The sequence below is a fragment of the Acanthochromis polyacanthus genome, chromosome 23 (assembly GCF_021347895.1).
Source record: "Acanthochromis polyacanthus isolate Apoly-LR-REF ecotype Palm Island chromosome 23, KAUST_Apoly_ChrSc, whole genome shotgun sequence".
In the NCBI taxonomy this organism is placed as follows: domain Eukaryota; kingdom Metazoa; phylum Chordata; class Actinopteri; family Pomacentridae; genus Acanthochromis; species Acanthochromis polyacanthus.
Window position 1 is genome coordinate 8,148,647 of NC_067135.1, and position 27,282 is coordinate 8,175,928.

Below are 27,282 nucleotides of genomic sequence, written 5' to 3' on the forward strand. Positions count from 1 at the left end.
TTTCTCTAATCTTGCTTATTTTTGAGAATAGCTAAATATGTTAGCTTTTCAAATAGAAGGATACAGAAAATTTGAATATTTAAGTCCAAATACTTTAAAATTGTACTGCACAGTAGTTGCTGTGCTGCATTTGCCACACTGAGCTCGTTTCATTGTTAACCAGCAACAATGTGTAACTTCCTTAACCAATTTTTGCGAAAAGTCGTATCAGAAGTGTCTGGAGAAGTAAAATTTATTTGTTTCTGTGCATCTTTAAAACTCGTTGAAGCTTGTCTTGTGCCATTATTCTCACAGAATATTTAAGTTAAGATATTTGGTTGACTGTCACATGTATGTGTACTCTGTATGTAAAATGCAACATTAGCTCAAGAAAAACTACGCTCAGTGGACAGTAAAGCATATTTAGTCTCATCACATATTTTATTGTATCTTCTCATATCGTATCATGTCATACTGTGTTACATAATCACATATTGTATCGTGCTGTGTCGTGTCATCATATTGTATCGTTTATCATACATTACATCATATCTTAGATTACATCATTGTATTGCATTGATTTTTATTGTATCACATTGTAATGTATTGTGTGTCACCACTGACCCAGGACTGCTGTACATTTTACTCCTAGGTAAGTATAGTTCTCCCACGCTGCTTAACAGTCTTTGCACTACTCAGGCCACAAAGGTCACTCTTTGTCTCACTACAGAAGTTAATACGCTCAGTTTTATGGCCATTTGCAATCTTTAGATTCTTTGGGAGATTATTTGAGCTCATGACACTTTCTCACAAACGGGCACATTCACACGTACTACATATAGTAGAGCTGTACCTCTTACCTCTCACTAGAGTTTTAATATTACATGCCAACTTCACCATGACCTCCATCTCCTGAGGTTTTGTCTGACATAAAATGGAAAAACCCAAATATCACCAGCAGGTCACACAAGTCCAGTTGGCTGCAAGCACACATAGTTTGCAGATACATTTGATTCTATTACCTGGCGACCCACTTGGATTGTGTCAAGTGTTATTTTTTTTATAAAAGTGATGCATTTTTATCTGAAAGCACACATGTAGTCACCGTGTGTATGAGTGCTGGTCTGTCTGTGCTTACTCAACTGTAAGTTTCAGACATGCTTGCTGAATTATTCAGGTTTTTATGTCTTGTTGCTATGGTTGTCTCTGAAATGGTTGCTTGGGCCGCTATGACACGTGCACACACACACACGCACACTAATATGAGCATGTTGACAGATGTGAACACCCCCGTACTCCCACCAAAGGAAGAGGCAAGAGGCAGACATTATGAATTCACTCTCCCTCTGTTACCTCCCCCTTCACTTCACACTCCTATTATTATTAAAACTCTTGTTATTAAGCAGCCTGGCCGGGTGTGGGACTCCCTGCTGGTGCAGCACAATGAAGGAACTGTGAAGAAATGCGACTGGTTTCCTATTAATGGAACACCTCCAGTGGGTTTACGCTGCTATCGCCTGGATATGAAGCACAAAAGTCAAATCTAGAGAATCCAAACTGGAAACTCCAGCTGCTCTCCCACCTGTGGGACAGATTGTAAGCTCATTTTGGGATGTAGTCTGGTTTCTGTTGTGAAATCTGTGCTTATATGTGAGATATAGGTGTGAAAGTTTGCGCATATGCATTTCACACATTCCAGAGGAAGCGTTTTAACAGTTGTGAGGATACTCGGACTGTTTGAAGCAGTTTGGCCTCTGGGAAAATGTGTGTAAATATTGTGTAAGGACAAAGAGCTGCACAGTGCACGGAAATCTAGGTCTTCAGTCGACTATATAATGCCTCCTGCAGGCTAATGGTGCACACAATGGCCTTTAATAGCCTATTTAGAAAGTCAGCTTGTCAAAGGTTAGGCTGTTGAATAGGCAGCTGTGGATAATGGGAGTGAAAGTACACAGAGGAAAGAAAAATTAGCCTTAGTTGTTTGTAGTTGATGTTAGCTGTGCCAAGTGTGTGTAAGCATATTAATATGAAATATGCTGTAAATCACTTTAAGTTTGTTCAACTTGACACACAAATTTTCCCGCTGACTTAAAAGTGTGAGTTAAGTGAGCCTATGTTGTTTATGTTGGTTAAAATGGTAAAAGTAGCAGAGTTAGCTGAACTTAAAAACACAAATTTAATAAACTTAAGATATTCAGTTGAGTTGACATGTAAATGACAGACAGTAGTTGCAAACTTGCTTTAAATGTGACATTTTTTAGTTTAAAGAGTTCTTTTATAGAGTTAGAAGACAACAGAAGGCAATCTCTAAGGTGGTAACTATTGAGTAAATGTGTGGTTTTAAGAACTGAATTCAATACAAACCTTTGTCATGGTTAGAATTTAAATGCCATTATTATGGAAAGTAACAAGCATGACTTGTTAGAAACAGAACAGTCTCTGGTTAGTTTTAACTCTCAATAACTGCGCACATATTAGCTTATCATAAATTTAATGAGTTTCGTGAAATTTCAGGAGGGAGTTCATTCAACTTCATGTTTCATTGTATTTTTAATTGTCTGAATATAAAAACTCGACATAATAAACTGAATTAAGCACTCAAAAACCTAAAAATGAATTAGACAGATAAATTGAGGCAACAGTCGTAGAATTATGCAGAAAATCTGTACATTAGTATGATGCAAAGGTACAAATGTTAATTTCTATTGAGAGGTGACGTGTGTGTGTGTGTATATATATATATATATATATATGAGTACATATATATGTAGATTTTTTTGCTTTTATGCTGCTTTATCACAGTGTGCAATTTAACTGGGAAAATCTGTTAAACGAAACAAAACAAAAATACTAAACCAATAACCTGTTCAACAAATACACTTAAAAGAATGAATTGTATTTTGCATTTAAATGTTTAGATTTAGTTTATATTTTTTATATTAACAGCTTTTGAAAATTACTATATTCCACTGTTTTTTACATAATTTTTCTCACACCATTCACTGCCTTTTAACAGTGTTTAATAGTTTTTCTTTCTTTCTTCAACAGTGTAAAATTGAGCACTAGATGTAAAATCTGTAATATAACAGTTAATTTCTTTTAATAGATATGGAATGTTAGTGTTTTAAGATTTTTTCTAGTAATTTTATATGTATGTGTGTATATATATATATATATATATATATATATATATATGCAGCTTTTTAAAAGGATTTTTAGTGTTTTTCATGTTGTTGTTTGCAGTGCAGACTCCAGTATAAACCTAAGCTGACAGTGGACCAACATTAGGTTTTCCTTTTTTCTGTCCCTACGTGGGATGCGCTCGAGTCCAGAGAGCGCGCACGCAGCTCTCGTGGGGAGCAGAGCGGAGACGTGAGATTTCTTTGTACTGAATGAAGAGTTGAGGCCGGCTGTTCTGCTGCTGCTTCTCTTTTTATATAAGCACACTTTGCATGCTGTAAATAGCCCAATAAGCCGGTTACTCTCTCCGTTCCGCCGCGTCCGTCGCTCCTCTTCGTGCCGTGGAGGCGACCAGCCGCTGCCCAGAGTCCCTTCGAGCCGGTTCGGACAACAAAAGCATCAGGTCCGGCGTGTCGCTCGTCTCTTCTTCGGGGGGATTTCAAGTCACACATTCACCAGCCGGGATTTTTCAGTGCGGAAAAGCCTCCTCCTCCTCCTCTCCAGTCACACTTCCACACACTGGGAGGTTTTCCTTTTTTTCCCCTCCATTCCCCCCAGAAACCGAGCGACCATGGCAGCTGTAACGAGCCCGGAGACGAGCCCTCAGCCCCGGGTGTATTTCCAGACGCCGGCCGGCACCACGGAGGAGCCGGAGACTCCGGTTCGGAAGCAGGGGCGCGTTACCGTGAAATACGACCGAAAGGAGCTGAGGAAGAGACTGAACCTGGAGGAGTGGATTATCGACCAGCTAACGGACCTCTACGACTGTGAGGTAAAGACTCCAAACAATAAGCGGCCCTCGAAGCCGATCAAAGGTATCGATTAGGCGGCGGTGATAAGTAATAGCAGGAGTATGGGTCCAAACCGGAGCAAACTGTTGATAAAGGGCTCTACCGGGCCCTTTGTCGGTGCTTTTGGCCTAGCTCCGGTTCTCCACAGCCTACAGTATGTGGCCCATATGCAAGTAGATAATTTAGAGAAGCTGGAAATGTAAATACAAAGAGTGTGAATGTCTAATTTTAATGCATTTCAGTCGTGTATTGTGGTTAAACTTCATGCCCTCCCCACAGGTAGCTAAATGCAGCACAGGTACCTTTATAGCCCGACCATGAAACCGACACACTCTGCTCTTTGTTCTGATTGGCTGAGGCGCTTTAAAGCACACCTGTGAATTAAATTAATTCATTATTAATAGATGAGCCATTTCCGGTCTTTTTGTAGTTTATTTAATGTATTGTTTAGATGCTGTTTGGGAGCTTTTTTTAGTTTAAAAGACAAAAAGTTAATGAAGTGAGTGTAAAAATGAAGGCAAAAACGTGTGATACTGAGCTCATATTTTTTTCTGCATATGTTAGACTAATATCGCATAGGTTAAATAATGGAATTGTTGCATATTAACTTCCCAGAAATGGATTTTACAAACTAGTTGGCGACTTAGACCACTTTACTCCACACTACCATGCTCTGCTACATGTGCTGCAGACAGTAAAGTATGGAGTCTGAGCTACTCTGCTGGACAAGTCATGCAATGACACAGTTTCAGTGTTATCCCAAGCATCTTTTTCTCTATTATTCTCTATTATGTTCTATGAAATATGATTTTTATCTTGTACAACATAGTCTAGTGGTGTCTGGTTTGGTTCAGAGGATGTACAGCAACAGTGTGAGTGCAAAATAACATTTCAATATAGAAATTAAGACAAAAGCTGCATTTTTGGGATTAATGCCGATGATTGGGGCGCAAACTGCTGCTGGTATTGCTCATTCATATGTTTTAGGTTTATTGAAAAAGTTTATTACCTTTCCACAAAAGTATTTTACCCACTAAGTAGCAGCTTAGCATGGCAGCACCACTCGACTCCACACTGCTGTCTGTTAAGCTATACTCTGCTACATGCGCTGCAGACAGTATAGAGAGTAAAACTTTGAAGTCTTAGCTCCTCTGCTGGACACATTATGCAATGACACAGTTTCTAAATTAGCCGGCATATGTTTTTCTCTATTATGATCTGTAAAAGAAGGTTTTATATCAGCCTACATATACCATGGTAGCAATTAGCGATGCAAGTTGTAAGCAATTTTCTTAACTTATAATTTGCAGCCTAGTTAGTCAGAAAAAAATATAACACTACATGAACTCAGCAGACATCTACTCCACTGTAACTTATCCATCATTATGACGCACTTCAGCTATGGCTGGCAGTCATTAAGCATCACAGGATACTTTTTCGTGGTGCCCTTTACTTGCTAAACTCCCATAATGCTCTCTCTCATTATTTAACTTCATGTAGTCCAAATGACTGTCTCCTTTGGTCGCAGCTGTGTTAACCTTCCTGTTGCTGTCCTCATTTACGGGCACTAAAACATATTGCTTCCTTATCTGAAAAAATCCAAAAATTCGGCAAAAAAATTCCCCAAATTTCTGAAAACTTGCAGAAAAAAGAAAGAAAATTCCAATAATTCCTTAACAGTTTCGCTTCAAAGTTTTATTTAAAAAATAATCCCCCAAATTTGGCAACAAAATTCTTGTAAATATTTTTAAAAAATGAGTGAAAATCTTCCCAAAAAAATCCTAAAAATATCTGAAATGATTACATATATATCAACACAACTTCTATTATTTTCTTTAAGAACATTCACATAAAAATCAACCAAAATCCAGCGAAATAATTTTGTGAAACTGTTTTTTTTCTTCCACATTTTCAAACTTTAAAACGGGTCACTTTTGACCCACAGGACAGCACGAGGGTTAAACATTAAGATACTCCACCTTGTGGCGCAACGAGGTACTACTACCGACTGATAAAAACGCTCTGGCTCTTGTGTAGTCGTGTCTGGTTTGGTTCAGAGCATGTGTAAAGAAAAATGTGCACAAAGGTGAAGGAGATTATGTCAAACGAGAGACAAATGCTACTGATGAGTCTCATTGGGGGGGGTGGGGGGGAGTCTAGTCATACGTCTAGTCTAGTCAGCCCTTTGTAATGACCTCCCTGCTGTAGTGGTGACTGTGTGGAACCATTAGCAGTGGCTAGCTCACTTCAAACCCTTGGTCATGGTGACACGCATGCGGCTGTAATGTAACCTGGCGGCAGCTGTGGTGTAGCTGCTGGCGTCAGTAGTTGGTAAGCTCTTGTCAACTCAACTGAGCTGGCATTGACCCACATTCTATTCCTAGGGTGAAGAATACAACGACTTAACAGGTATGGAGAATTCCTTGTAGGCTACAGAAGAGGAAAGGCAGGAGCGTAGTAAGGTTACGGGTTAGAGGATGCCGGAGTTGTTTAATTATGTTGTGTTTTTGAAATTTTTTTTGCATTTTATCAACTGATGCTCTCAAAATGTTCCCTGAAGCAAACATACAAGCATGTTGGGTTGAGCTGAGTGTTGCTACAGTGCGCTGTCGCTTTGCAGACAGCTTTACCATTAAACCTATATTTACACCTTCAAACTCCAGTTCACCGACCAAAAGCAACCAGCCATTATCCACGAGTGTAAAAGCACTCAGCAAAAAGCCACGAACTGCTCATGTGATGCCAGAAAACCAGACTGTAGTCCGTCACCCTCTGTTTGGACTAAATTAGTTCTTCACCCTGTCAACGGAGAGTCTGTAGTGATGGATGATGTGACAGGGATATCCTGTGGAATGACACTGCTGAGTTACAAATGCCAGCAGAGGTGATTAAAGGACCCAGAGAGGATTTTAAAATCAATGTGCTTTGATTGTCTGCCAGTAATGGATTAATATGCCGGGTGTAGACTTTGCAGAGCCTAAAAAGTCTGAGCAAAAAGCTTTATAGTACTGTGTTGTGGTGTGATTTTGTAGACAAAGCGGAATTTAAAATGCAGACATTTTTTGATTTCTATGGCTGATAAGTGATCTTATTAAATCCATTGTGTGCCGCAGCATCCTAATGATTGATACCAGACAGTCTCTTCAGTTTCAGGAATGGATATTTATCTTTTTCACCCCTCCCACGTCCATCTTTCATTCAGTAATCCACTCAGTCATGCATGCTTTAATGCACTGATGATTCGTAGTTAGTCTGCTTTTCAGCAGCATAAACAGGGTCAAACAGAGTCCAAAAAACCCCAGGAATGGATGCACGATGATTCCGTCTGTCCTTTCCACAGTGAGACCTGAGCCTCGCGTAGATTTTTCACAATCGGGTCACAGGCGTATCAGGTTATAGTCATGTAAATGAGACATTAAAGATTTATTTTACATTTCTGGACACTCGCACCTCATTCATCCCTAATGATGATGCCTACTTCTGGCTTTCATCCACAGTAGTTCCCCTCTTTTCATTGTCCCGATCCAGCCTCTGCCTCGGCTGTTAGACAACAAAGAGATTAATTTACAGTCGCTTCAATGATGGAGACACATTGGGCTCATTTAGACGGGGCGATATGGAGCACGTGCTACAAAACACTGTAACTGGAGAGGCAGATTTAGCTGGTCTGGTCCTGGACAACCCTGCTCCAGGACAAACACATGCACCATGCTCTGGTTTTACTCCTTTTCACAATGTTTTTTTCTTGCCATGTCGCTCTTTTTCTTCTGACTTAATCCACATTCTCCTCTTTCACCCCTTTTTTTTCATTATTTCCTATCAATCAACGTCCCGTTTTCTAGCTCTCTCCGATTGTTGGTGCATATTTCGACTAATAATAAAGCTGCATGGAATCTGTGCAGCAGGGGATTCATTATGAGCTATTTTTCCATTCATATAATCCCTTTAAACACGCTACAAGCAGTCAACCAGTCACTTCTGCCAGCCAGCCAGCTCCTCAGATATTCATCCAGCCACTTAGTCAGCCTATCAGCCAGAGTTGCTATGGGTAATAGTGAAGCGCCAAACCTTAGCGTGGATCCATGGCAACAGGGCTTAATAAATGTTTATGTTGGTTAGCCGTGCAATGAGGGAAAAAAAACACAAACAGCTTCCATTCATTTAGTAAAAGAAACGTAGAATTGTATAATTTCCAAGAAGCTCCACTTTTCATTATTCCATTATTATAATTAGAGTCACTGAGTTATAATAGAAGCAGCTTTGGTGAATACCTGCAGCTGATGTTAATGTGGCATTTGCTTTGTTAAAGAAACACTCCTTGGTTTTATTAGGGTGCACAACGGAGCAGATCAGGGTTACTTGTGTGCATTTCTGCAGTCGTGAGGGGCTATGCGGAATAAATCTTGGGAAGTAAACGATTCCATTTGCAGATTCTGATTAAATATATCAGCCGACTTGATTTATGAAGAAAAATCGACACCATAGAGGTTGAAACAGTTCTCTGAAAGGAAATAAAATAGTATATTAACTCTCATTTACTTCACAAGCAACACATTTGGAATATTTTAGGTACAAAACAAACAATACACCCAAATTATTTTAAGTGAAACTGGAGGCTCGTTAGTGCCATTTTTGAAAATTATTTTTGAATCAGTCCACTGAAGTGAAAAACCAGCGATCTGATGTTGATCTAATCTGAACTTTCAGACTTTTGCGTGGTGGCTGTTTAATCAGTCGAGCCTCAGTGAAGGTGAAATCACATAAAATCTAATCTGACTGCACTCGAAGCATTCATGGCTGGTGCTGGGGAGTAATAGCTGCAATCAAGCCTTCAAATCCCACAATCCCTATATCACAGTTTATGTTTCACATTTAACTGTGGTCGGTTAAAAAATGCACCCTAAACTGGCAGTAAATGTCAGGATTTAAAGCTGTTAACGGTTCGCGTAACACGTGTAGGTGCTCTTTAAAGAATATTCTCTGTTAATGAGCGTCCACTCTATTAGAGGGTTTGTGTATGAGGTGTTAAGTGAGTTTGAGCTTACTCTGGGGAAAAGCAAACTGTGGGTTACGCTCAGCGAGTCTCCAGCCCCGCTTTTAGTAAAATAATCAGATTTCACTCCAGTCGTGCTGTCATTTCCATGGTAACTGGCCTGTTAAGTTTTTTTTATTTGACTGTAAAGACTCATTTTCTCTCCCGTTTTCATCTCGAGTGTTTCGCAGCTGACCAGTAGTTACATAGTTAACGGTGGAGCGAGTGGGCGGACCGAATCCCCAAACTCCAGGGTCCTACGTGGCCACAAAGACGCACACACACACACACACACACACACACACACACACACACACACACACACACACACACACACACACACACACACACACACACACACACACACACACATAAACACAGATGGGAATACGAGTGGGAACAGAGGCAGGATTGGTGAGCAGGAATGCTGTAAATGAGGGAAGAGAAAGGAGGGGGAAAAAAAAGTAGATGGGATGGCAAGAGGAGAAGGAAAAAGTAGCGGGCAGGGAGAAAGTGTTTTTGTGTTCCCTGCTACAGTGGTGGTCACAAAGATTCTACTTCTAATTGTAGTTCACACTTAAATGATTCTGACAGCTGAGTAAACAAACAGTGATGCTCTTTCTCACCTCATGCTAAAGGTTGGATTGGCCTGTGCTTTCAGTTCTGCTTCTACCTTCATTATTTCCTATTTTTCAGAGCATGGTGTCGCTTTAATCACTCAGGGATTTCCCACACGTCTCACCAGCCGGGCTTTAGTTGGTCTAAAAATCAGTTTGTAACCCCAGCAGTTGTTCTTTAAAGATGAAACTGAACAAGACGCTCGTTATCGACTCGCCCACTTCTCTCATGTAAGCCACTGTGTGCACAAGGATCACTTAGATACCAAAGATATCGAATGAAAAGAGTTTTGAAATCCTGTCTGAGCACAGTAGTTTTTCTACTGAGACTCTGATGAAATGTTTTTAGTCATTAATCAGTCATTGGAAATTTTCACAATGTGCCCGCAGCTGTCTGAGCTGAAAACACTCAGATCCAGATAATATCAGTCTGCGTTTGTGTTGCACGTTGGACGACTTTAATGTCGCAATTTATGCATAAAACATTTGTTCCAAAATGTAAGAATGTCAAATGTTCATTTTATATCTGTTTGAAGTAATGCAACATCACAGAGACTATATAGTGAAAACAAAATGAAGCAAACAAGGCCGAGAAAATGTGACTCTTTACATGGAAAAGAGGAAGTGCTGCCAGCTGAAGTGCAGCTCATACAATTCATTACATGAAACGGTTACAATAGTTCCTGTTCCTGCATTTACATAGAAACTGTGCAAATTCAACATTGAAATGTTTTTACAGCCACACAAATACAATTCTACTTTATGAAATACAGGAAAAATAGGACGTGTAACACTGGAAGAGTATTCAACCCCCTTGAAAATTTCATCGTTGAATGAATCAGAAAGATTCTTTTATGTCAAAGTAAAGACAGAATTCAACAAATTAAATCTGAAATAAGTGGTTTCATAAGTATTAAAGTGACTCACCTAATTCAACACATGTGCAGCCAGTTAGTACTAGAAGTCAGGTAACTGGTAAAATGGAGATCAGGGGGGATGCATGATTGTAATATAAAGACATCGGTGTCTGGAGAGTCCAGTCACTGATGAATCAGTAGTCCTGGATATAACAACACCACGAGGAGAAAAGAATACCCCAAGCAACACTGTGAAAGGGTTATTGAAAAGAATAAATCAGGGCATACGTCTAGAGCAGCTTGTACTCTAAAATGTAGTGATTTTGCAAGAAAGAGGCTAGTGAGAACGGCCACCAAGACACCTATGACTCCTCTGAAGGAGTTACAAGCTTCAGTGACTTGGCATCAGCTCTTGTTGTCTTTGTTTCATCAACCAAAGCTTTTTGGGAGAGTTACAAAGAGGAAGCCACTGGTGGAAAAAGCTCAAATTAAATCTGGCCTTGAGATTACCAGAGGGCATGTTGGAGACTCTGAAGTCAGCTGGAAGAAGGTTATTTAGCCTGATGAGACCAAAATGTAACATTCTGGCCATTAGATTAGACTTAGATTTACTGAATACTAATGTAAATACTTATGCAATCACATATTTTTATGTTTTCGATTCATTTACATTGTTTTGCCAAATGTTTCCCACTTTGACATGAAAAAGTCTTTTCTGTAATTTCTTGTAAAAATAAAAAAAAGCCAAATTACACTGACCTTGACTGACTCTTTAAAGACAAATAAAAGGGCAAATCTTTTTATAGGCACCTTACACAGTGACACAAACATTTTTATTAACATCACATGCTCTTCTGGCTGTATCTTGTACTCATGGGGAAGAAGTAAACAAATGAATCTTTAATTATTTAACCTAATAAGGTCAGTAAAATCCAGAAAAGGCGCCCTGGTGTTGTGTGTCTGTACAGGAGAAACTTATTGGAGGAAGCCGGACTGTGGGAACAGCTGTAATTTCATAGCTTTCCCAGTTGTGGATTGAGTTGGCCTCCTTCACTGACGCTGCAGGAGGACACACACATGCATGGAAACAGTCACAGCGTTTTCTTAAGCCGTGCACTTTAGGGCTGGAATACCAATCAGCATTACCCAGCTTCAGTCAGTGTGTGTGGAAGAGAGTGACTACAAAGAGTGGTTGTTACACAGCAGGAGTGAAAGACTCCACTGTGTCTTTGTAAACACCCCCCACACCAGTGCGCACACACACACACAATTGCACACACATGGACACACACACATCTCGTTAATAGGTTACATGTGGTTCTACATGTTGAGGTTGAAGTCGCAGTTATTTTTTCCTCAAGCTTGAGGGTGAGTCAGCAGGAACTGTAGCCTGACCCACTGACTGACTATGTGAACGTTTCTGTAACAAATAAATCAACCGAAACTCGGAGAGGAGGAAGACTGCCAAGCCTACTGAGAGTGAAGCAGTCCAAGCGCGTGTTTTGGTTCGTCTGTGAGTAACATCGGAAGGAAGTAAAGAACGCCAAGAGAGAGAACGCGTGGATGAAGAAAGAGAGGGATGTGGAGGGAGAGGTAGAACCAGGGATGTGAGTCACTCAGAGGAATGTTTATGCATGTTGTTACAGGAAGTGTTTGAGAAAGAAAGTGGCACAGATGAACGAAAATGAACAACATCAACCTAGCAGTTTCTCTCAAAAGCTCATTGTACCCAGAACACACCTGTTCATTCACTCATACCTGGATACATGAAGTGAACTTGTACTGAGTATTTTTGTGTAATTAGAGATTCGGCTTTCCAAGTTATTAAAGACAATTTTTTGATTGTAAATCTGTTGAAATTGGAAACAAAATCATCCACTGCAGGTCATTCGCTTCGTTGCAGCGTAAGACATGCAACCTAACCCACCTGTTGTCTTCATTTACGCCAAAAAAATATCATTTCCTTCTGAAAAAAAATTCAGAAAAAAATTCCCCAAATTTCTGAAAATTTGCAAAACCTTCAGGAAGAAAATTCCAATAATTCCTTCACAGTTTCCCTTAAAAATTTATTTTAAAAAATACCCCAAATTTGGCAAGAAAATTCTTGTAAATATCTTCAAAAAATGAGTAAAAATCTTCCAAAAAAATCCTAAAAATATCTAAAGTGATGACATATATATGAGTAAAACTTCTAATATTTTCTTTAAGAACATTCACGTAAAAATCAACCAAAATCCAGCGAAATTCGCTGGATTTTGGTTGATTTTTTTTACGTGAATGTTCTTAAAGAAACATTAACATTTCTTTTTTTTCCACCAAAAAATGTTCAAAAAATGAGTAAAAATCTTCCAAAAAAAATCCTAAAAATATCTAAAGTGATTCCAAATATATCAGTAAAACTTCTAATATTCTCTTAAGAATGTTCAGAAAAAAGTCAACCGAAATCCAGTGAATTAAGAAACATTTTTAACATTTCTTTTTTCCCATCAAAAAATGTTCAAAAATCTCCTCAAAATGCTGAAAATGTGGATATCAGAAGTGTCACTGTGAATTATTTTTTCCCCCACATTTTCAAACTTTAAAACGGGTCAATTTTGACCCACAGGACGACACGAGGGTTAAAAACAACACCTGTTTGACATTTGGCCACCTCTTTGAAAGTCCTTGTGCAGCACCACACTGCTCCCAGTGCTTCTGCCACTCTTAGTACGCCTTCTGGAAATCCCATCGATGTGCATCCCAGCGCATCAAGAACAGCAGTTCTGGACTGCAGATGTAAATTAGCATTATGCTATAATCCGGCATATTTACACCCATTGCTGTCTAAATAGGTGTTCATTAATGCCCACTGTCCCTACCAAATACATAAATAAATAAGAACAATGCATGCTGGGTCTCCTCTAGTGTTAAAACTGCGACGTTTTAGCTTGAGTTTCATTAAGGGTATGTGGAAAAAGGTTCAAATCTGCCGAGTGGGGCAGATTGAGCGGGGTGATTGTGTTAGTGCAGCCAAAAATACTGGCGCCTTTACAATATGATGTAAACCGCCGTGCATCGGCACGTGCCACAGCTCAGCTTGTTTGCGCTGCATTGTCTCTGTGAGACGCCTCAGGATGTCACAGTTGGAATCGATGTTGACAGCCTGACCATGGGGGAAAGATTCATCGAGTTCAACCACGTGAATGTACAACCAAACAATGAGCATGCTCTTGGATGTTCTGCTGGCCTGCTGTACCTTCTTCAGCCTTGGAGACTGCAGGATTCTCCCCTGAAGACTGTGGTTTGGCCTCAGGATCGTAACCATCGACCCAAATCTGGTCACCAGTAATGATCCGCGACACGAAGGTTGGATCAGTTTGACACAGATTCTGATGATTGCTCTCTGCAAGGTTAATTTCTACGGTGAAATTCCAAATTCATGACTGCATATAGTCAGAACAAGATTTCCAGAGAGTATATCGACCGTGGCAGGAGCACTGGGACTGATGTGTCACTGCACAAGAAGACTATTTTGATCAGGCCAAATTTAAATCAGGTGCTGTTTTTGCTTTTTATAGGTGCAGACTTAACACCTGGATCTAAAACTATTTGACCGTACCTTGCATTGGCATCAAATAACAGCATTGCTTTAGATCATGTTTGACATTTGCCTCTCAAAATTGATCCTAATACACAAGTGTACAGGTCTGGAAACAACAATCTACCGCTTGGCTTCGCACATGTTTTGAGACCTGAAATGCACAGCTTTTAGCAGCTTTTAACAGACAATTCTCTAAACTACACTGCTCCACAATGGCTCATGAGCAAATCAAGTGGTCGCAGTTAATTCAGATGTGTTCTGTAGTAAGAGCAGAAGAAGAGAGAGAACTAATGGCTCTTAAAGTTGTGAGATTAGAATTGGAAAGCAGAGCTCCCCTGAAGCACCGGCTGCTGGTCAAACAGTCAACTACTCATTTAAATCCCATAGATTTTAATTAACAAGTTACTTAAAAACAATTTGAGCAGGATGATGGTGAAGCGTGAGCCTCTGTGTCAGCTTGCTTTGTATGTTTTTCAACAGTCATCTTAAAAGTAACTGATTAAGAATTGCACAGAATGCACAAATCATGGAAACACTTGAGGACTGTGCATTGAAGGGTTCAGTGTATGCCAAGCATTTTCCATGTAGTCCACACAGATGTTTATAGGTGTAATGACTGAACAAATTACTGAATTGGTTTTATTCTCAGTGCACTTTTTGCAGCAGTGGAAAACTATCAAAATGTGCAATAAATGGGGTCTAGAGGGGACCAAATTTTGGCTCTTATGGCCACATTTTGTTCTTACTAGCGACTTAGCTCTTGCTAAAAAGGAGCAAACAACAACAAAGTAGAATTATCATTGCGTTTTCTTGGCACTTGCAGAGTTTTTTCTTTGCATATCAAGCTCAACACCTTGAGGATACAAGCTCACCATTGTGCCAATTTCAAAAAACCCAAAAACTAAAATGTAGTTGATGGACAGCCTTGATGAACAGCGTGTGTGCGTGCAATTCTTTGCATACTCTTTTGCCGTCTGTCTCTTTGCTTTGTTCGTCGCAGCCCTTGGCATGTTCTCCGTCATGTGTCAGCCAGTACAGCTTGTACAAACTTATTGCCTAATGTCTTCCCGTCATGTCAAACCTTAAGTATTATGTTTCAGCACCAGCTCAGCTTGATGAGCTCGTCAGTCCAGCCTCTGTCGCACTCCGTCAGTCAACTGAAGACTTAGCGAGAATATAGGGTTAAACAAAACCATCTTACCTGAAAGACCAGAAGTCAAGTGAGCCTCGTTTACAGTTCGATTATGTAACTTGGCTTGGCACGAGAAATCTTGTCTATTCACGTCTTCCTGCTGAACAGTTGCTCACATTTTGCGTTTGATAGATGAATAAATAAATACTCAAGCTGTTAATGTCTTTGCCGCCATAAACATAATTAACCTCCTGTTGTCCTCATTTGCAGGCACCTAAAAATATTGTTTCCTTGTCTGGAAAAAAATCTAAAAATTCAGCAAAAAAATTCCCCAAATTTCTGAAAATTTGCAAAAACCTTCAGGAAGAAAATTCCAATAATTCCTTAAAATTTTCCCTTAAAAGTTTTATTTTAAAAAAATCCCTCAAATTTGGCAAGAAAATTCTTGTAAATATCTTCAAAAAATGAGTGAAAATCTTCCAAAAAAATCCTAAAATTATCTGAAGAACATTCACAAAAAAATCAACCAAAATCCAGCGAAATTCGATGGATTTTGGTTGATTTTTATGTGAATGTTCTTAAGAAACATTTGTAACATTTCTTTTTTTCCAGCAAAAAATGTTCAGAGATTTCCCAAAAATGTTGAAAATGTGGACATCAGAAGTTTAACTGTGAAAACATGTATATTTTTTCCATATTTTTAAACTTTCAAGCGGGTCAGTTTTGACCCGCAGGACGACACGAGGGTTAAAGAACCCCTCAGCTTCTCTGCTCATTACTTTGACACAGTATGCACAGTATCGTGTTCTTTATTTCAAACAAATGCTCCTGTTGGTCCCAACCAAACTGCTATTTGTAATTAAATCAGTTTAAGAACACACATATGCTTTTGATAGCTGCTTTGTGAATGCTCTTGTGCCCTCGAGGAGCCCTTTAAAAGTGAGCGTAGCCGTAATGGCGATGCCGTTCGGTCCACAGGCCTCCGTTATTACCACACATGCGGCTCCAGGGTGCTGTTTTTATAATAGCGCTTTAAAATTAGGGCAGATCTTTTGGAGACGCGTGTCTAGTGTCCTTCAGAAGCGATGGATCGCTGGTGTGGAGTCACCATGAAGCCTCTGTGTAAGTAAACGCCGGTGACACAGATCCAGTCAGGAGGTTAGTTCAGCGCCAGAAGGTGCATTAGAGCAGATGCCAGTTGATCTGTTGGTTGGCAGCTCAGATACAGGCTTTATTCCCAATCCGTGTTGTGTTTTGTGCGTGTAGTGTGTTTATTGTGCTGTTTGTGGCGGTCAGCGAGTGGACAGGAGTCCTCCACAATGTCCCCCCTGTGTACATAGATGATGTCAGGTTCGGGGTGTGATTTCTACTATTAAATAGCTACAGAAAGAGGCTGCCTTCAGAGCTGCAGCCAGTTACTTCCTGACCTGATGTCAGCGTCGGGCAGGCAGACGGCGACTGATTTTGCCAGGTATCTTGGAGAACAGGTGTCGTGTTGGCTTCCTGTGTCCTCGGTGATGTCATCGCTGTGAAGCTTAAGCCTTCAGGGAAGCGTAACGTAGGCGACGGCAAAGAAAATGTGGAGGAATTCTTAGTTATGCTCTGTTCTGAATGTCTGTTGGAACAAATGGATAGACGTGTGGACAGATGGACAGACAGCTGGCAGGCAGACAGACAAATAGATAGGCAGTTAGGATGAAGAATAATGCTATCAGCTCTATTTTTGCATAATTCGATCATGAATAGATACACCTGTGATTCCTTTTTAATCGCTACAATCTGAGTCCTCTTTATTGTACGAGACTGACGCTTTGAATTTGCATTTGGTCTCGGAGCAGGAAGGAACGACTGACCATATTTGGCCAACGTGTCGAGTGACGGGAATTTACAAGCTGCTGATTCATCAGGAAGGGAGTCGGTCTCTGCCTCACGCCCTTATGATGCTGGAACTGGGAGCACAGAATGAACAACTCAAGTGTTAAATCATTCACCTGTTGTTCCCCTTTCTGTCTGTATTACAACATTTGACATTGATGCTGCAAAGATGAAGGTAACAGCACATGCAATGACAAAGCTACGCAGTGGCTGTGTGTAATGGATTCTAACGAATTACATTCATTTAAGGCACAAAAGAACAAACTGGGAATAGAAACTTCCTTTACAGTAAACATCCAAGCCTGCAGGGGAAGAGTTTGGTCGGTTCCTGCTGGTTTCAGTATTACTCTGTTCTGTTGTAGCCTCACAGAAGAGTGAGAACTTCTGTTTTCTGAGCTAAATAAAGGTTAAAGTAAAAAAGGCCTCACACTGGACAGTTAAAGTGGCAGCTGTAGCTTTAGTTTTTGTCATTCATTAGCTACATTTCATGTTTAATCCTGAGCATACTGCTTATTAGTGATGTTCTGGAGGATGGAGTGAACAGTCACTGAGGCACGCATGAGCAGAGTTAGTTAAAGTTTGGGAAATATCACTAAGTAGGAAAATAAAGAGAAAGAAAAGAAGAAATGGAAGAATGAGGCTTATTGGGGTTCTTGTTTCTGGCCTTATCTGTGTGGTTTTTCATTCCTGTGTGATAATCTACTGGAATCTCCCGCATTGTGACTTTTTTATCCGGGAGCTGATTGACTGAATATGGAAATGAACCAAAGCATTAGCTGATTAGATTATCCAACGTGTTGCCAAGAGGTCAGAGACTGTGTTGATGATTGATCTGTCTGAAAGAATAATAAGGTTCTCAAAATCCCTTTTGAAATCCAAATGGATTATATCTCAGTAACGGCAGAATGAATTAAAAGGCTGCACAAAAAACGTGGATGTCTCTAAAAACACTGTTTATCCCTCGTGTTGTCCTGCAGGTCAAAATGAACCCAGTTTAAAGTTTGAAAATGTGGAAAAAAATACATGTTTTCACAGTGAAACTTCTGATGTCCACATTTTCAACATTTTGGGAAATCTTTGAACATTTTTTGGTGGAAAAAAAGAAATGTTAAAAATGTTTCTGAAGAACATTCAGAAAAAAATCAAAGAAAATCCAATGAATTTCACTGGATTTTTGTTATTTTATGCTAATGTTCTTAAAGAAAATATTAGAAGTTTTACTGATACGTACGGAATCATTTTAGATATTTTTAGTATTTTTTGGAAGATTTTTACTCATTTTTTGAAAATATTTACAAGAATTTTCTTGCCAAATTTTGGGGATTTTTTTATTGGAATTTTCTTCCTGAACGTTTTGCAAATTTTCAGAAATTCGAGGAATTTTTTTGCTGAATTTTTGGATTTTTTTTCAGACAAGGAAACAATACTTTTTGGTAGCCGTAAATGAGGACAACAGGAGCATTAAGTGGAACTTCAGTGACTCTCCAGTCGCCTCTCCTGTCAGAATGAAGGAGTAAGTCATTGTATAAACATGGCAAGTGAGCAGCTCCGTGTTAAGCCATTTTGTTGTGTTAGTGGTACTTGCCAAGAGTGACATAATGATAATCTGCTGTAATCCTTGTTTGTATGCATTCTTATTTTAATCTGCAGATAATCTCTTCTTTCAGTCCAATTGTAGTGCTAATGACTCATCTGGCCTGCAGAAGAAAAGGGTGTGTGGTCTGATGTCTCACTGTTTACATTATTACTTGTCTGCGCTGATGATAATTAGCAATCGACTGAAGATGAAAGGGAAAAATCGGCTTTTCGACAAACGCCCAAGGCCGCTTTTTTCCAATTTACCCAAGACACCTTCACACATGCTGAACATGCTCATCCCTCACATGCATGTCATTTATATCAGTTTGTGGCACGCTGTGATTTTCTCCTGTTCTCTGCTGCACAAATGACAAAAGCTCAAGAAGAGATGCAGAGTGGAGGTGGAGGGTGAAAGGAGCCACTTCAGATACTGTCTGGATCACATATTTCAGATGAGGGATTTTGTAATTAGAGTGGGCCGAAGAGAGAGAGAGAAATGGGTGATCTTTGTGTGTTGCTGCATGGAAATTGCATCTGTAAGTGAAAAGTTTGGAGCCAAAGGTTGTTTGTGCACTCAGTGTTTTTCTCAGTCTGCCAACTGTGGTTGTCTTATATAATCTTTACATTGTTTTTGCTTTGTTTATGCCCATACTCAGCCATTAAATGATTCTTTTATGCAATTTACGCAACCTTTTTCTTGGCATGACAAGGCCAATTTGACAGTTGGGTCACTGTATAATTGAGGGGCTCTTGAAGTCAATGGGATATATCTACATTTTTATTAAAAGTAAAAAAAACTCATGTTTTTTATGTTCATTAAGATAATGTCTTTACAAATTCGAACTATTTATTATGGAAGCAATCACTTATTAGTAAAAAATTACTGGAATAATTCCTTAAAAGTTTCCTTTAAAAGTTTTATTTAAAAAAATACCCCAAATTTGGCCAGAAAATTCTTAAATATTTTCAAAAAATTAGTAAAAGTCTTCCTGAAAAAATCCTAAAAATATCTAAAGTGATTACATATATATCAGTAAAACTTATATTTTCTTTAAGAACATTCAGAAAAAAATCAACCAAAATCCAGCGAAATTCACTGGATTTTGGTTGATTTTTCTTTTTTTGTGAATGTTCTTCAAGAAACATTTTTAACATTTCTTTTTTCCACCAATAAATGTTCAAAAATTTCCCAAAAATGTTGAAAATGTGGACATCAGAAGTTTCACTGTGAAAATCTATATATTTTTCCCATATTTTGAAACTTTAAAATGGGTCGATCTTGAGGGTTAATATCAGCGTTGTCATGCTCACATCATAATCCTGAGCCTCATCCGAGCTGCTATCATGACTCTGTCTTTATGCAGCATTTCTATGGTCTGATTCATCGTTGTGTTGCTAACCACTTGATGCTACGCTATTTCTGCGCTGCACTTACCTCAGATCACTCATCGGGCTGTGTGACTGTGATGTCTTTACACTTTTTTTTGCCATAGTTTGTGTTTATATAGGTGAAAACTGCTGTAACTATAAATACATTTATTTCAAACCGCCTGCTAAGCCACGAGTGCTTAGAATGCTAAAAGAGGAAAATTTTTATGGAGAGTCCACAGGTTAAATCGCTCCTGTCGTGCTGTGTTTACTGCTGCATGTAAGCGGCCGTGTCAGTCTGCGCCTTCGTGTTCGTGTAGTTAGAAAGCAGAACACAGCCACGGAGCTCCAGGCCTGGCAGCAGCCGCTCAGTTGCCAGTACAAGTCCACCCAGGGCTGGTTGTGACCCTGTGGGACCAGCAGAGTCCCCCCGGGTGAAGCTGCAGCGCAGACATGTCCAGTCGACACACAGAAACCACTGAACCGTTCAGTCAGGCCAAACAAGCCGATATGCGAATCGTTCAACCGTACAGCGAGTTAGTTGTGACTAGGGGCAGCTTTTGAAGGGTCAAGGTTGGGTGACGTTCTACATTTTGACTCTGCAAATAGTTTTTTTTTAAGCAAAGTGTGTGATGTTTGTGTGCTGTGGGTGGAATCAGAGGGAGACGGAGCGTTAAACTTGAACCACAGTTTCACCCCGAGGCAGTTTTGACAGACAGCTGCATTAGTGTTAGAATCTGCTGTGAATAACTGTGGAAAACTGCTGATTTCTCTGCAGATTTTTGGCATGCTGCATCACTGTGGCTTTATGTTGATGTTCTGCTTTTTTACTGAGAAATAATTTCACTCAACAGTGCCTATAAAAAACTATTTACCCACCTTGAAAGTTTTGATTTCAACATTGAAATCCAAAATTTACATAAAATGATTTTTTTTAGAAATCTGTTCTCACTTTGACATGAACGAGTCTTTTTTTGTAAATTCTTGTCAAAAATGCTAAATTAAATCGGCTACGATTTAAAGCATAAAAGTAATTTCAAAAAAGATAAATACTTTTGAAGATGGATTATTCAAGTGTTGAATGTGCTGAATGCTAAATTTCACTTTTTGCTCCTTTTATGCAATTTCCTGACCATATATGTTGTATTTTATTGGTTCTCGTTTCATTTCATTTACCTCCTGTGTTGTATATATCTGGCTTCATTGCGTATGTTGTCATTTTCAGTAATGTCTTGATATATATATGTAGATTTGATTTTATTATTTAATGTTGATATCTTATTTCTTATTGCTTGTTTTTAACACACCATCCAGCGGAAGCTATTTATATTTTCGTCATTCAAACCTGTGTGATGACAGTAAAGCCAGTCTATCCTATTCCTTACTTTCCCTATATTTTGTGAGGAGTTATTTTGTTTTCATGGCTCGAAACAATTTCAGAATTATCCAGCGCTTTTCAACAAAAACGACACCAACTGTTTGATTTAATGAGGGGAAAACTTCCAACAGGGATGAAAACTTCTTACAGCCACTGGATATTACAATTAAGTTCGTCTTTCTATCTGTTCTATTGTCGTCTAATTACAGTGCGAGTCCAATCAAAACTGCTCTGCCCGCGTCCTAATTATAGTGATGAATGTTTCCTGGCTTCGTGTAAAGATTTGTTCGGTGTACTTGGAGCCTGTTTGGTTTGGCTTTCTCTTGCAAGAAGTCTGAAACTACCCACACAGCACCGGGACACACATTAGCATGCCCACATCACTACCACCACACTCTGGAGGCTCTGCTTCTTTTTACTTTACATGACAGAGCCATTTTATCTGCAGAGCGATAGCAGGAAGATAGACGGGGGCTGCAGAGTCAAAACAGATGGAGGGATGGGTGTAATGGGCTAAATGAGGGGTTGTTTTAAGAGAGTTTTTATAGAATGACGCCATTAACAGGCCTCCTATGTACTTACTTCTAAGAGGCGCATGTAGCGAAGCATTAAGAAGTTAATTTTTATGAAGAAATTTGTAATGTTTCCTTTCATCAGCAGGGCAAAAAGAACAAATCCCTACTGCAAACTGCACTACAAAGTCGAGTAAAGAAAACACGACTGATTAAAGCAGTTAAATGATGTTTTCTAGTCTCCGTTCCGTCTGTAAGGAAGCTATAAAGCAGTTTGTCTGCTTTGCCTGCGGCTCTTTCTCCCTGTTTTTCATACGATTCAAAACAGGACATCATATTCTTCCTGTGAGGAAGTGCATCCAACTGATTAGACGCGCAATAGAGATGAAGATCAGCGCACAACGCACACAACCAACGAAACAAAAGGCGCACAGTAACACACATACACAGCACAGGATTAAGTACATTGCATTGATTATGGATCACTTTGGTTTATGGTTGCCTGTTAGGCCACATATTCATTACAGCAGCCAGTCACCACTTAGATTAATTGTGCGCTCACACACAAACACACACACTGTTATCGCTCTGCATCCTTTTAAGTGTTTCTTTTTAAGTCTTACACTCAGATGGCCACTTCCCACAGATGTCGTTATACCTCCCCTCCCCTCCTAGTTCACATGCTCAGACCGGAAGTTGCTGACTGCTGCGGTGGAGTTTTAACCCTTTAAGACAGAGGTGTCAAACATGCGGCCCGTGGGCCAAAACCGGCCCTCCAGAAGGTCCAGTCTGGCCAGTGGGACGATTTTATAAAGAGTAAAAATTACAGAGAAGACACTAACTGCAGAGAGTAAATTTGGAAACTATAAGTTTAAAATAATTTCTAGACCAGTTATTTTGATCATAAAGTAAAATATTATGTTGCTCATTGTTCTTTTGTCATTTTGTGTCTCATTTTTGTGATATTTTGTCTTGCTTTTGTTGTGTTTTGTCTGAGTTTTGTCGTTTTGTTTCCTTTTTGTCGTGCTCGTATTTTTGGTCTTATTTTTCTCATTTTGTGTTTCACTTTATTCACTGTTTTGTGTATTGTGTTTTTTGTCTCGGTTGTGTCGTTTTTTGTCTTTGTTTTGTCGTTTGTCTATTATTTTGGTGCTCTGCAACTCTTTTGCCTAATTTTTGTCACTTTTCTGTTTTGTTTCGTGTCGATTGTCTCATTTTTTGTCGTTTTGTTCTCGTTGTTGTCATTTTGTGTCTCATTTTTGTAACATTTTGTCTTCTTTGTTGTCTTTTCTTGTCCAACTGTTGTTGTTTTGATCATGACTAAATGTTTTGTGCCTTTGTAGACACACTGTGATCTGTAAGTTGTAATGTGTCAGTAAACTGAGGAATGTTATTGCTGAAATTCAATTTATTTTTCTGAAGAAACTTCAGGTTGTTCATAATGTTTTGTTCATTAAGTGTGAACATTTGAAGAACATGCTTTTTTGCACGAAAACAAAGGAAAAATTTGGAGTTTTATGGGTTAATATGCTGTGATTTAACTGGTCCGGCCCACTTAAGTTTGGCTGAATGTGGCTGTTGAACTACAATGAGTTTGACACTCCTGCTTAAGGACGTTTATGAAGCTGTATTTTCAGCTCTCACACTGCAAAAACATATCTGTGTGACTCGAAGCAGAGGGGATTCTACGGGAAGCCAACATCGCCGGTGTGCTTGTTGTTGTAAGATCTGCAGATTCCTGATAAGCAGCCATGTGTGCGTGAGACAGAAGGAGATAGAAGGGAGATGGAAAGCAGCAGGCGATGACTGACACAATGCATCTCTAATCCCTACACCCCTGTCGACCTCTGGGTGACTCCCCCTCGTAAGTGGTTTGCAGCCAGGCGGTCCAAACGCCACCAGCTGACCTACTGCAAACACACCGAGGGTGAATCTCTGCAACACAGCCAGAGGGGAAGGGCATCAAAGGAGACGTCAAGATAAAGGGACAGAGGGGGGAGGCAGGAAGCAGGTTCAAGCCCGGTATTTTTCTACTATTCTCCATCCTGTCTCTGCGCGTCTGTTTGTCTGCGTTAATCAGATGATCGTAGACCAAACTACCACACCAGTCACAAGGGTGTCATGAATTACCACCTCGAGATGGCTTCCAGGCTGCAGTTCAGCTTCCAGCTCCTTGTCTTTGAATTTGGCGAGGAAAATGTGGTTTTGTTGTGGCCCATGTTTCCATATTGTCTGCGGACATTTCCAAATAATCTGCCAGCACCAAATTTAGCAGCTTATCCTCTTCTCGGAAACTAATGTGGAGTTCTGCTGGGAAAGAATGCTTTTGTGTTTGGTTTCTGTGTTATATTCCCGTGTTTGATTTGGGCTCAGCTGCAGTTCTGCTGCGTATCCTTCCTTTCTCAGTCAGTCGGTGTTTATGTGAAACTCAGGTCTGCACATGCATACGATGTGACAGTCTGAATGTGCAGTTCCCGGCTCATGGTTGAGGCTTTATGAGCTGTGTTTGCCAGTAAAACCCCTTCTGTACATTCTTAGTCAAATATAATTAAGGGAATTTTTTTGCAAAGGCATGCTTTTAGCTTTTTTTCCCTCTGCGGGTGGAAATGACACAGTAACACGTGATATCATGTGACGACAACTCTATCATGATGCAGCGGTTTTCTGATAACTGAAGGTGAACAAAAAGCAGGAATCATGCATTTAATCACAGCAATATGTGTTTTTATTTCAATTATAATAATGTTTCTGATTTGTCTTTGCTGTGACTTTCATTTTCTTTACTGTTTTAGTAGATTTTAATTCACTTTGCCTCATTCGATTTGAATGCTGCCCTCAAGAGCCATAAAATTCTCTCATAACTCAAATAATAATCCATTTCGACAGAAAATAATTGGCACCAGTGATTTCTGATATCGTGATACGATATGCAAGAACTTTACCACGTAAGAGTTTCAGCATTGACCTTGATCCTTACAAGGGTGTCGACCAGTTAACGAATCTGATGTTGTTGTTTTATTTTTATTTTTCTTTCTTCTTTCATTATGATGCAGCCAAATCTGTCAAAACTGTATTCACTGCTCTGTGGACTGACTGTGGTCTGATTGGTTTCATTTCAAGTAATAACCAGCCATCAACACTGAAGAATAAATGCAGAAAAGGTCTCTGTTATTAAGCGTATTTTGAATATAAATAAACAAGGGCATTTGAACAGGGGTCTGTGCAGTGCCTCGGTGGTTGGCATCGTCGCCTTGCAGCTAGAAGATCTTTGGTTCGTGTACTGGGGATTCTAAATTGTCCATAGGATGTGAATGTGATTGTCTCAAAATGTGGCCCTGTGATAGACTGGTGGCCTTTCCAGTCAGCTGGGACAGACTCCAGCTCCCCCGCAACCCTAATGAGGATTAAGTGGTGTACAGATAATGGATGGATGGCATTTCAGCAATTAAAAAAAGTGTTCATACCAAACAGTTCAGCTTTACTGCAAATGTATATCAGTTACCCACATCCTTGACTCTCTGAATCCCAAAAAGGGCATGTTGTCTCTTTAAAAAGTCACCCAAAGAAGATCATTTATCAGAGGCAGAAACTGAAGAAGAAAAAGAATTATCGTTGTTGATGTGACGCTCCATTGAACAACTTCAGCTAAAAATCACTTTATTATACATGTTTCCATTTAAAAAAAATGCCACAATATGCCATTTGCATGAACAAGAATCTGTAAAAAATAAAATAAAATAAAAAAAGAAGTTCAATCTGCACACCTCAATGCCACTGAGAAGCCATTAGTGACTTCAAGTCAGATGACAAATATTCAAGGATTTTTTTCCCACTGTTGGTAACGTGTGGGCGCTTGGCAGAAAAGGTTGTATAGACTGATTCCAGGTTTTTCTATTTTGTATAATAAGCAATTCCACTTTTCAATGATTTATGGCATTACAGCTTTGTTTTACTGCACTAAAGACATGATTGTGCTGTTTCCATAGAGGTGCAGTAATGTGACAGGAGCAAAAAAACTCACAGAAAGAGATTGAGGATTAGAGGGTTAATCAGGCCTTGGAAAAAAAAAACTCATATCGCTGACTAATCCTAAGTAGCTCAAACTGCTCTGATGTTCACGATGCTGTAAAACTGGTGTGTGGACAGTATGTTCTCTCACCCGTGAGAGCCGAAACACACACTAAGAGTCAAACCATTTCAACAGGGCCTGAGCTCTCTTTGCTCCGCAGCAACTCGTCATTGTCAGCATACCTGTGTGACTGTGCCAAGTGAACCGGAATGGGGTAATAGTTTTAATGGAGCGCACACATAAACACGCCGTAGCTTGCACTCTTACAGTATAAACACTCAGCAAAATGCCTCCCTGCTTGGATTGACCTCAATACAGAATGGGTAAATCTGCAAAGGAAAGGCACAAAGTGTCGGTGTAGCAGTTGTAGCGAGCAGATCTCCTCGTCTGTATCACCCGTGTCTCTGCGGCACTTTGCTAGCCTAGCCGCGCTAGACTACCCACGGGAACGAATTTAATTCTCTGCCAGGGTGGGTCTAGTTACCCTCCATAAGGATCGAGGCTGGATTCTCCTAAAACTGGCCGGACCAATCACCATGAAGTGTAGAGTCAGAAGGCGGGCGTAACGAAGTGACGACAGAGGCGTGACGATTCTGACAGAAACAACCGGCGCACAATAAACAGTTATCTTTCGACTCGGCTTTGGCCACAGCCCTTAAAGATTTGAAGCTAAAATTCAACTTGAAAGATAAACAAAGGACGGCACTTAAGTGTTTCATTGAGAAGAAAGACGTATTTGGACTTATGCCGACGGGATATGGCAAATCCTTAATATACCAGTTGGCTCCGCGGTTCCGCTGGTTGGGAAGCTAATGGGACTTAGCCACAATCCGCCGGTGCTCTCGGAACTACGTCAGCCTATTCGTTGCGTTGATTGGTTGTATACCTACCCAATTGCTGCAGAGGGATTTGATAGACAACCTTTTAGCCCGCCTCCCTCCCTGTCGAGCTTCCCTAGACCCTTGTGCCGTCAGAAACATGGGTCTAGCATGGCTAGGCTAGCACTTTGCAATAAAGCAAACGAATCCAAAACAGCACATAAAAGAAGCAGTAAAGGCTCCGTTCTGCTCTGATGGATGCATAAAGTATCAGCTTGCCACGAGTCTAAACAAACACACACGAGGAAATTAGAGAGAATGTCATTGTGTTTTGCCACGCGGCCTACTTTTCCTACTTCTTCCCTTTCCTCCTTCCTCCATCCTGTCCGCTCCAGCCGCCGCTTCCCTCTGCTTCCCGCTTCCTCTTGCCCTCCTCTTTCTCTCTGTCCCTTTGTCAAACCAGCCAAAACATTGTTTTTGTGTTGTGTAGCAGAACGGGCAGTTGTCCATCCTCAA

At 40.0% G+C, this 27,282-nt stretch overlaps 1 protein-coding gene across 1 annotated transcript in view; it reads left to right on the top strand.

Moving 5' to 3' along the window:
* The first annotated feature begins 3,303 nt into the window (after positions 1 to 3,303).
* Positions 3,304 to 27,282, top strand: part of ppp1r14bb (protein phosphatase 1, regulatory (inhibitor) subunit 14Bb) — a 35,836-nt gene continuing 11,857 nt past the window's right edge. Inside the window, exon 1 of the mRNA XM_022210298.2 lies at positions 3,304 to 3,931. Coding sequence (XP_022065990.1) covers positions 3,731 to 3,931 — 201 coding nt within the window. The 5' untranslated portion in view covers positions 3,304 to 3,730. The remainder of the gene's footprint in view (positions 3,932 to 27,282) is intronic.